Source organism: Numenius arquata, chromosome 10 (genome assembly GCF_964106895.1).
Source record: "Numenius arquata chromosome 10, bNumArq3.hap1.1, whole genome shotgun sequence".
Lineage (NCBI taxonomy): Eukaryota > Metazoa > Chordata > Aves > Charadriiformes > Scolopacidae > Numenius > Numenius arquata.
In genome coordinates this window covers 51460394-51472050 of record NC_133585.1, presented here as the reverse complement: position 1 = coordinate 51472050, position 11657 = coordinate 51460394, and the positions used below count along the sequence as shown (strand labels likewise).

At 41.0% G+C, this 11657-nt stretch overlaps 1 protein-coding gene across 7 annotated transcripts in view; it reads right to left on the bottom strand.

Moving 5' to 3' along the window:
* Window positions 1–1083: 1083 nt before the first annotated feature.
* The window catches only part of ACSL1 (acyl-CoA synthetase long chain family member 1), a 40144-nt gene continuing 29570 nt past the window's right edge, over window positions 1084–11657 (bottom strand). For all 7 annotated transcript variants that reach the window (XM_074154519.1, XM_074154518.1, XM_074154520.1 and 4 more), the window contains 9 exons: window positions 10262–10396; window positions 9488–9583; window positions 8689–8761; window positions 7908–7996; window positions 4508–4624; window positions 3806–3949; window positions 3151–3252; window positions 3000–3071; window positions 1084–2794 (listed from right to left, as the gene is read on the bottom strand). In XM_074154519.1, the coding sequence (XP_074010620.1) occupies window positions 2654–2794; window positions 3000–3071; window positions 3151–3252; window positions 3806–3949; window positions 4508–4624; window positions 7908–7996; window positions 8689–8761; window positions 9488–9583; window positions 10262–10396 (969 nt within the window). In that variant the 3' untranslated portion in view covers window positions 1084–2653. The remainder of the gene's footprint in view (window positions 2795–2999; window positions 3072–3150; window positions 3253–3805; window positions 3950–4507; window positions 4625–7907; window positions 7997–8688; window positions 8762–9487; window positions 9584–10261; window positions 10397–11657) is intronic.

Sequence of the window (11657 nt, the reverse complement as noted above, 5' to 3'; positions counted from 1 at the left end):
CAGCCACAGCTTCTCTGGGCAACCTGGGCCAGGGTCTCACCACCCTCACAGCAAAGAATTTCTTCCTAATATCTAATCTCAATCTCCCCTCTTTCAGTTTAAAACCATTCCCCCTCATCCTATGGCTCCACTCCCTGGTCAAGAGTCCCTCCCCATCTCTCCTGGAGCCCCTTTAGGGACTGGAAGGGGCTCTAAGGTCTCCCCGGAGCCTTCTCCAGGCTGAACCCCCCCAACTCTCTCAGCCTGTCCTCACAGCAGAGGGGCTCCAGCCCTCTGGGCATCTCCATACATCACAGCTTCATTTCTGCAGTGAGAAGTGGCTCTTCCAGAAAGCTTACTTTGACAGGATGAGCCAAGAACATAAACCTTAGATCCAGCTCTCAACTGTCTCCATTAGGAGAGGCGTGGTGAGATTTCACTCTTTCCAAGCAGCATACACACATACTTGAACATAGTATTGAATAAGCAACAAAAACTTGGTTTAGAGTTCTTTCAGCAGGGAAGGAATGTATAAAAGGACATAGAAAATTACTCAAAAGGAAAAAAAAGTCTGTGACTAGAAGCAGAATTGTGCTTATTTCACGGTAACATCAGGATGGCTCTAAGCATTGTCTTGATTGGTGATGCTTCATCTACTACGGTCTGATAAATCTGCCCATGAAATCTTTCATGCCCCACTGCTGATTAAAGCCAGATACATGGTATAAAGGGGGAAGGGGAAGAAGGACAACACAGTAACAACAACCACCATGATCCCCAAAAGCAGAACAAGAGTTTAAGAAAACTCTAGATTTCATTCAAGTCATTTATGATGATCATAAGAAACCTGTCAGAAACCATTACTGAAGACATAGAGCAAGTTACATACAACACCGTCCCTTTCTTAAAAATACTGGCCAAAAACCTACCCATAAATATCAGACTGAAACAGAAAGTCACCTTCCAGAAGTAAAGTGTCAACCACCAGCATTTCTGCTCCATTTAGAGTATTTGGAGCAGTGGAGTTTCACAGCTTGTCAAGAGTTACCAAGTTACACCTCAGCAGCATCCTTCCTTGATAAAACACACATACTTCACCCACTTGAAATGCAGAAATATTTATTTTGGTTTCCTTCATTGGTTTTGAAAATTGTTTTGGTTTTATAAAACATAGAAATAGCCAACACTAAGCAAACATTTGAATTCCAATGTAACAAACTACCGCTCTAACAGTTGACTCGGATTTGTGTACTTTTAATTGCACACAGGTATGAAATTATGCTACAGAGTAGTGCATTACAATCACACACAAATCTTAGTGCAAACCTCGTTGTGCTTGTATTTTACATATATCCATGTTTTAAAAAAAAAAAAACAGCAATGAATGCTAATGCAAAACCAACTCTGTTAAGGATAGCAAGACTTATGCTGTAATAAGGCTTATTTCTGCTGATTTCTCAAAAAAAAAGGTAACCAGTTATTTTTGTAATTTATCTGTGAATTAGGTTTTTAATCCCTGAACAAATACCTATCCTGTGCCAACACACAGTTCTGTTGGCGTATTTAAATACTTCCCAATTGCTGCAAAGCATCAGGCAAAAAAAAATAAAATAAAAAATAACCATTCTACCTGACCTATTTTGCTATTCGGTGAAGAAATATACTCAGTGGCTCATACGTAAAGCACAGAAAACCGAGAGGTTATGTCAGAAGCTCTTCTGCTTACAGAGGACCTGGCACATTTTAATTTTTTTTTAAATAAAAAGATGCATTTTAAATACAGGGAAACGAGTGGGTAGTACAGGTGGGGTGTTTACCTGACTGTTAGCACAGCCCAGCCTCCTGAATGGTTTTGGTTTTCGGTCTCTAGCGTTGTGGTTTTGTTGGGTTTTTGTTTTGTTTTGTTTTTTTTTGCCAGAGTTGGGATCTGTTGGTTTACGGGGCTGCCATTACCCTGGGGGTGTGTTAACATAGCCAAGGCCACGCCAGCTGAATTACCCGCGCTTTCAGCACGGAACCAGCGAGGAACTTGTACTCAGCAGTCTCCTCCGGGTGGAGTTCTGACTTCTACCCTTATGGAAAGCAGATCTCAGAACTGGCTGCAGATATAAAAGGGAGAAAAACCACTCAAAATCCTTACCCCAGTTAATATTAGGACTAATGCAAGGTGTGATACCGGCTGTACAACCGTAGAGGAGGGTATTTTTGGTGGTTGGTGTTTGGTTGTTGTTTTTTTTTTTACTAAGTCATCCTTCTGAGGATGCAAGATAGAGGCATTTTCAAACCCGCCAAATCCTTTGTGGAATTGACAACTGCAAGAGACACTGCAGACAGCAAACACGCTGGCAATAAGAAAACCGTAGCTCCTTGGTGAAGGAGAGTCCCATTTGTTTTTTGGCCAAGGAAGTCTTAAATAACTTACATATATAGTTACCATTTATAGTTAAGGCTCTTTTTGGAAATTGTAGGTCACCATAAAAACAGTATGCAACACAACTCGACAGTAAGGCAGTGTGTCCATCTCTTCCGTGTTCCTATGGCAAGTACCCATTTTTGTACAAGTTAATGATTGCACAGTTTCCTTCCCTAGGTTTGCTGTAGTCAAATTACAGATATGAAGGCCAACAGTAGACATCAGACACGCGCCACTTTCCCTCGCAGTTCTGCTCAGCAGTTACATTTTGGCATTAGCATAGAGTTCGTCTATCTGCGACTGGAAATATTTTCGCAGCTCTGGTCTCTTCGCCTTCAGTGTGGGCGTCAGCAGGCCGTTTTCAATAGAAAACATTTCCGTGTGCATGAAGATGTCTTTAACCTGGAAAAATAAAATATATTACTAGCTAAGCTGCACTCCTCGGAATAGACAAGGCCATTAAAAAGATTGCCTAGACATCCTAACAAAAGCCCACCACTTTAAAAGATCTTCCAGCTGCAAATGAAAACCAGTTTCCGCAGAGTCATATTATATTGGGATTGAGAAGTTTGAAGAACAAGGTGTTCGGTTCTCATTAGCATCTTACCTGTTCAAATGACTTCAAACCAGATTCTTTCCCGATCCTCAGCATGTCTTCCAGAATGCGTTTTTTGAGGTCCTGTGGATACAGGAATATGTTGTACGGCTTGAAACAGCTGGTGCAGAACAGCTACACGGCTTCCTTAGCCAGGACTCACCTTGTTTTTGCAGAGCTCTTCATACGAGCCTTCAAATCCCTTTTTCTTGGCCCAGTTGCGCAAAGTCTCAGGATCTGGTACCACAATTGCTACTAAGAAGGCCTAAAAAAGGAATTTTTGTCAAGCTTTTTTCTTTTTCTTTTCCTTTCTTTTTAAAAATCAACACTTTCATTCCTACAGATTTCTTGCTCATCAGGGTTAGGTTTTGGACAGCAGGTCTCATCCTGCTGTTAAGTCAGCATCTTCCTGCTACTTGGACACAGAGTGCAGTTCAGAAGCTTGCACTTCACAAGAGTAATAATTATCAAGACCCACATTTCAATTTACACCTGGATATCTTGGGTTTATGGAGGTTTTGTTAGGGCTGTGTTTTTGGGTTTTTAATTATTATTTTCCCTGCACACTCTTAGCAATTTATGTACAGTCATTAATACTCAGTTAAGTTATTCCAGCTCTACTATCTGGTCTGAAATTAAACCCAAAAACATGCTGTATAACTGCTGGAGTTGGAACTGCATTCAGAACCAAAATGCGTAATGTTAAAATTTTTTAAGATTTCAGTCTCAAGTTTGGGTTGGAGGGAGGGAGAAAAGCAAAACCCTTTTCTGCCATCTCCTCTTGCATTCATTTTTTAAATGACCTGAAGAATGCTTACCTGCAAGCTCTCTCCGTGGACAAACACTTGAGCAAGTGCTTCACATCTCAGGTACACGTTTTCTATTTTCTCTGGTGCTATGTACTCTCCCTGGGCTAGTTTAAATATGTGTTTTTTCCGGTCAATGATCTTCAACGTACCATTCTGTTGACAGAAATAACTTCCACTCAGAAGAGGCACTTCAAGTGGAAAACCAATCTACGCAGCATTAGTGCACCACGCTGGATCACATAATGAACCAGAACAGAATTAAAACATACAAACAAGAGCTTTTTTCTGTGTATTTCAACTTCAGGTATTACCGTGCAACCTTTGTTAAGCTTTCGACAACAGACCGAAAGTGCTATTGCCTGAATCCTGGTTTAATACAAACTTAAGTGCTGGGAATGATCCAAGACAGTTTATTTAAGGTAGATTAGGCTGTACAGTAAAATAGTGCCAGAGCCAGAGTACTGCCAAAGTAATGTTAGAAGAAAACAGGCTCTGCACCCATCTAACCTGAGGTAGGGAAAGCCTCAGGATTGGCACTGCTAATACCTTTCTAGCACACAGATTTATCTACAGCAGTAATTATCCTCCTCCTAAAATTACTTGTCTTTCACCTAATTAATTGTGTTTAATGCCAAATATTTTCAATTTTTTGTGTGTTAAATTCCTGCTAATGACTACAGAAGTACATTTCAGCTCTATACATTAACTTACTGGTAGCCATTTCCCAATATCTCCTGTATGGAGCCAGCCATCTTTGTCCAGAGCTTCTGCTGTTTTTTCTGGATCTTTCAAATAGCCACGGAATACGTTTGGCCCTTTCACACACACCTGCAAACAGCCACTTGTTAGTGTGTGCTACGATGAAGGGAAGTTAACAAACACTCTTTGCAACAAACACTTTCTCCAGTGGTTCTCAATAACCCCCACTAAAGAGGCAAGATGAAGTTTATGCATTAGTACAAAAATCTCTACTCGTGGTTTTTGAGACCCAACATTTTCTATCAGTATGAAGTATAGTAAGTAGTAATTGGAAGCATCTGTTGTCTTCCAGCCTAGCAGCAGTGTTCCTACCTGCTATTTGAATAATATGAATTTATCAGAGGAAACTTATTTTTATTTATTTAAAGAAATTCTGCTGGATCCAGAAATATTACCCCTCAGCCTGGCAATGTGTCTGTTTCAGCTTCAGGAAGCAGCAGGTGCATCACACTAAAACTAGTGACAAAAAAAACCTGTGTATTACACAATCACCTGTTTGTTGTCCAAAAGTAAACAAGTTAATACCTTGGGGCTCAGAGCACTCAAGACTTCTCTATAAGGAAACCTGCAATTTCTTTAAATTGAAGGTTATCCAGATTTGTGTACCAAGTGGAAAACTAAGAACAACTTCTCTGGATAGAACTGGGTGTATGGGCACTATTAGGATCAAAAACCAAGGTCACAAGATATAAGAAAAGCACCAACAAGATTAAAGGTTTATAGGTAAAGAGGTTGCCAGAGAATCAGGTCAGACCTTACAAGCTAAATTAAAAAAAAAATCTGTAGTAAGAGAATATATAAGTAAAACAATGAGTCAGGAACAGAGAGAGCCTGAAGTACCCAGAGATGATCCCCGATTTAAGTATTTTCTTCTCCAGATAACACCCAGGGGTGTGTAAGTTTTCTTTGGTGGGTAGAAGGGGGACACAGGACAGGACTCTTGTTATTTAAGGATCAGCAGGACAATAAAATACCTTTTAAGAAGTGAGGACAGAGAGATAGGCAAGATAAACAAGACCGAGGCAAAACTTGAGATGCCCACTGCACACAACTGTGGGGGAAGCAGGAGCTCAAAAACTCTGAAAGCTCCACACAAGAGTCCTCAGAAGCAACAAAGATCCAAACCGTCGCACCAGCTTGGGAGCACCTCGGCATGTCTGGGTGACAGGAGACAGTAAGAAGAGCCTGGTAAATATTATCAGGACTCTAAAACTGATCTAGAGGAATGGGACAGAAAATCCAGTTTTACGTTAAGGCCACATTGGTAATAACTATCAACAAGGGCTGATAAAATACCAGGCCAACTATTAGCCTAGGGGATTAGTACAATTGTAAAATGGGCAAGGAACTGGCTAAAGAATCTTCAGGCACTAATATAAATTCTCAGACTAGAAGAAATCACTAGTGTAGTTCAGAGACCAATTCCTGAAAAACTCATCCCAAGTGTTCCCAGTGCTTACCTCAGCACAGGATATAGGAATGCTGTGAGCTACAACACGGTGAACAGGAGGTGTGTCAACAGCAGGGAGATGAGAGTATCAGTGAGGGTTCTGGTGCCCTCATAGAAACAGTACCGAACTCATCACCTCATCACCAAACCAAGCTCATGTTTTAAGAGCCAAGTCATTTCTGCTCTAAAACACAGCTTATTGGGAAGGATACGAGTAGAGAAGAACTCTATATGTCCCAGTCAAGTCAAAGGCTGACTAACCAAACATCTCACTTCTCATGGCTCCTACAGTCACAGGGTGGCAGTAGCTGACAACTCTCCTCCAGTAGAGGCAGCAAGCCATTTATCTGTATCCTGCTAACTGGCACTAAGACTTTACCTGCATATCAGCATATATAATTCTATTCACAGATTTATCCTTCTTGAACATGAAGAACTAGCACAAGTGAAAAGCAAGGCTGACAGAACAGAGAATATTGAAAGCTGACTCTCAGAAAAGAGGACTGGGAGCGTGAAATCCAGCTGAAGAGCAGGACAATGAGGAAGAAGATCTATTTTAGGCAAAGGATAATGAGAGCCAATTCTATAGCTATGGTCTTCAGTTCTGTGAAACAAGTTACAACACTTATTTGTTAAATTCAGAAGAGTTGACACTGAAAGTTTGCTGCATTAGGAGTTTCTTTGGACTTGAAAAAATACAGTAGCCCCTTAATGTATCAGGTACCATCTTTTAGTCTTTCACTCCTACCTTCCTCAAAGTGCAAGCCAAACATTTTTAGAAGTTTATTTTGAAAGCTACTTAACTGTTTCTCATTATGACAATTTATACTCAGTTTCTCTAGCAGATTGAGCTTTAAAAGCATATTTAAATTGAAGCAAAAACTGCTAATGAAGACTAAACATGGGGTCATATGCAAGACAGGAAAGAATCTTAACATTGCTCCCTACTTGCAAATAGTTTCCCGCCACCATCCACAACTAAATCCTTCAGTATTTCCAGGAATTAAAGCCCAATGATTTATCTTTAGTCTCATACAAACTACAACCAAAACAAAGATTATATATTCTTTGCAGTCAAATTAGCTACTTGCTTAAGCTACTTTTTATTTACCCATTTCTTACCCACCAACTGCTTGAAAGCATATGGAAAACATCAGTTAATTTGCTTTCAGGGTTGGGGAGGGAAGGAAATAAATCACTACATCAACATCTGTTCAAAGTCTCCAGACAAAGTTCAAGCTTTATACATTTTTTTTACTTAAAAAAAAAATATATTGAAAAAGACAGCATATAGCATTACATACAAAGCTGAGTCCTCAAAGTGCAATTTGTAAACCACACGATTTGTGCAGCCTGCAGAAAAAAAAAGTTAAGAACATGCAGGCAGTTGTCACAAATCATTAGCAGCCTTCATGGCATTTTATCTCCATTTCTCTTAATGGTGTCCCAGCCACTTTAAATTGCCTCATCTCACACATCACAAGCTGGGTAACAAGCTACACTCATCAGCTCTTCTCCAGCACTTGGCAGGGGGTGGGAGAAGCCCTCTGCGAGCACTTTACTGAAGGATACATGCAGGATACATATATATATATTTGTACACAGAGATAGCAAGCTTCGCTGCTGTCCCACAACCAGAAGATGGAACCCCAGTCATACAACCATAAATATATAGCATGTTATCCCACAGTAACCTGCTTTTTCTCCTGTCTAATACATTTTCTGTTTTGCATCTGTGAATCATTAGCTGACATTGCACACAGGCAAAGCAGACATCTGATTTTAGGTAACAGGCCACATTTAGCTCTTTTACTAAATTCAGTTACTTGCTATTTCTGGAACGAAAAAAACATTTTCCAAGATTCCATAAGAGGCTTTTATTGACCTTTTGAAATTACTTACCTCACCCTCTCCTTTGGCAGCGAAGTAATTCATTTCTTGTACATCAACAAGCTTGATGATACTGCATGGCATGGGCGCTCCAACATGACCTATTAGGGACAGTAACACTTCAATAGCCTGAACGGCTTTTTAGTCAGGTTCTTAGAACAATAAGCTGGTTACATGCAAAAGTAAAAAAAGATGGAAACCTGATTTCTGATAATATACCACACCAATACCACTACAGCAATAGCTTAAGTTTATTGGGACTGAAACATTACATTCTAGGGATATCTGAGAATGTAACAAGCTGAGCCATGTACTCAGGCTTGCTTTTTCTTATAACCAGGATCCTCACTCTATGGACATATTTAAGTAGCAAAAGTCCCACTATAGTTTTAATTACCAGTGTTATTTCAGTTAGGGAGCTAGAGATGTAGCAGCTGAAAGAAATGCAGCCTGTTTGTTCCAACACCAAAAAATACCATTTAAATTTCCAGCACTGTGTTTATACACAGCAGATTCTTGTTCTGCAAAAGTTACAAGGGTTGATACTATGACTTCCCCCCTCCTAAATCCACTTCAACTTCCAAGGACAAAGCCTATTACAAGTTTGGATTACTGAACATTCCTAAGCTATTTAGGGGTAGAAACTTCAAGGGATCCCTTCAAAACTTTTTTACTTCACTTGAAGGAAAACAGAATCTTATGCTTCATGACAGGTGCACTGAAGGCTAAATAATGGGATCAGGGACCTCTAGAGCATCCTGAAATTTGACAGGCAGACCATTAAACACCGTACCTGCTGTCCAGTCACCAGGCAGTGACAGCGAGCATCCAGCTGTGCATTCCGTCTGTCCATAACCTTCATAGAACTAGGATGTGAAACCAGAAGACTATTTAAAATTCTTACTTTTCAACATATAGTTTCTTCATTAAGCTGAAATTAATCACAGAGTGGTTTGGGTTGGAAGGGACCTTTAAAGACCATCCAGTTCCAACCCCCCTGCCCTGGGCAGGGACACCTCCCACCAGACCAGGTTGCTCAAAACCCCATCCAGCCTGGCCTTGAACCCCTCCAGGGATGGGGCAGCCACAGCTTCTCTGGGCAACCTGGGCCAGTGTCTCACCACCCTCACAGTAAAGAAGTTCTTCCTGATACCTAATCTAAATCTCCCCTCTTCCAGTTTAAAACCATTCCCCCATGTGCAATCTGATTCTCCCCAGTCTCATCTTCAAAGCAACAACACTACAATTATCGTCATGTTGATTGGATTCTCTACAGTAGTTATGAATACTTCTGTAAGGAAGGCAAGTCCCAGGAACTTAATCCAAGAACATTAATTATTATGCAGCCTGCATAAAAATCTTTCCCTTAAGATAGTTCAGCTGGTTACTTCAGTTATAATAAAGACTTTGGGATGAATCCAGAAATCCCAGGGGACAAAGAAACTCTAGAAAGGAGTATGCACATGTGTAGTCTCCAAGAAGAATGCCAGAAAGAATTAGCCAATATCATCAGACTACTAAAAATGCTTTAACATCAAAGCTGGAATGAGTACTAAGAGTCTTTGTTTTAGGATTAGGGCCAGAAAACTCACCTGACAGCCAAGAGCTGTTCTCAGGAAGGTCAGAACACTTGCAGATACAGGTGCTGCTCCTGTGATCATGAGCCTCACTCTTCCTCCCAAACTTGCCTACAACAGACACAAGATACTGTGGACACCAAAAGCATTTTAGAGAAGTTTCCAGAGTCCTTTTCCATCCCACCCTCAGCCACTGTTCACCTACAGTGCCACCCACAGAGATTAGAGATTAAAATTTAGTCTTCTGTTGCAGGTTGTCTTTTTTTGTAGTGTTTTGAATATCATTAATGGCTGGAAGAGGCAGTATCTCAAACATACAGTATCCACAAAGACTGTGCTGTAGTGTCACTGCAACGCACGCTCGGCCAAAAGTCTAAAAGAGCTTAAGTTATGGCCTTACAGCAATGACTATTTTTAACTGCCTTCTCTCAGCTTCTTCTGCATCCTGAGCGCTATAAAAAGCCACCCCAGGGGCACATTGTACGACCAAGGTTAGGGCTGCAGCAAGCGAGTGCCAGATAATAGCAGGCATAGCTTACTAGTGACCAACAGCCAGGAGACAGTAGGGGCTACAGGTGGCACTAAGTCACATTCAGCATTCCTCCTCCTGCAGAAGGACAGTGTTTGCTCTCAAAGCGGCAAGAGAGAAGCACCAGGCTGTTTTAGAGAAACCTCCCTAATACAGTTATCGAGTATTATTAGAACAAAAGGAATTGAAAAATGGAGTTGGAAATGAGTTCCAATATCCACCATGCAAAGACTCGTGGATGCAGAGGCTTTCAAGCATACCTGTATTTTACGGAAGATGACTTTATCCCAGAAACTGTTATTTCTAACTATACCACTTCTGAGTTCTGCTTCTTTCCTCTTGGAAGCAAAATCCAGCATCCACCTCTTTAATGAAGTATCTGCCTGTCCAAAGATCTGTTGACAAAAAGTATCTGTTATTAGAAGCTTCACAGACTACTGTTCCCTTTCTTACAGAAGCATGCAGAGAAACTCTTAACAGTGAAAACCAAATAAATTAACCTCTATTGGTAAACATCTTAATCCTGGTAAGAAATACTTGCATTTTGACCTCTTTACCTCAGTTCAGGAGATGTCCACCAAAATTAGCACATAACTAATTCCTGTTTCCCATCCAACTGTGTGATGCTTTTTCAATGTATAGTTTCTCCATTTAAAAGTATGATTGAAAGGTGATGTTTTACTTTTCTATTCCACTTTGATCAAAAGCAGAATTAAGTATAATCCTCACACATCCTAGAGAGCACACCATCATATTATGTAAAGTAACACAAGGTTTTCTGAGAAGATGCAGCTCCCTTCAGAAATAGCTGAGATTTGTCTTGCCTATATAAACTTGCTGTTTAGATTACTTTTCAAAGGCTCCTTCTGGTTGTTCTCAGTCACAGCAGACTCAGCAGCAGACCACGAATAAACATATTCACTTGGAAAGAGACAGACCCAGCAGCTTTTCAGCATTAGCCCCCCCAATTTCCCACTTAACTTCACGTGCTAGTTACTGCAAGGCTGGGTGAGATTGAACCAGTGCCACAGACGCATACATGAAAGCCTCCGGGCAACAGAGTCAACAAGCAAGACAACATCAGGAAAGAGGAGAGTTCCAAGCTTTGGCTCCATTTCCCAAATTCCAGTACAGAATGAAGGGGTAAAATTTAAGTACTACAGGCAGGGCTTACAATTTGTTCCCTCCAAATGTATCAGAGTTGAGCAACTTGGTCTAATGGGAGGTGTCTCTGTCCATGGCAGGGTGGTTGGAACTGGATGATCTTTAAGGTCCCTTCCAACCCAAACCATTCTATGATTCCACAATTTGTTCCTGGGACCAAACAGAACCTTGTTTTACTCGCTGTTCTTCTAGTCTCCTGATTAGAGCAGTGTCCTGGCTAAGACAGCAAAGACAGGTCTGTCATTTCTTTAGCAGTCACAGGACTTCCTGCTCTATCCTTCAGCTCCTCTGGCTGTATCCTAAGAGTCAGCCACCCACAGGCAAAAGGATGACTTAAAAATCTTAAGTTCAAGGAAGAATCTACTTCTCAGATGACCCTGGGCAGGCAAGCAGAGGAGAGACCAGGGTTGCTGACACACCCTCTCCCCAGTGCTCCTAACTGGCTGGTTTCTAATTCTCCCTGCTAGAAGAACGCTGGCTGCTGCATAGGAA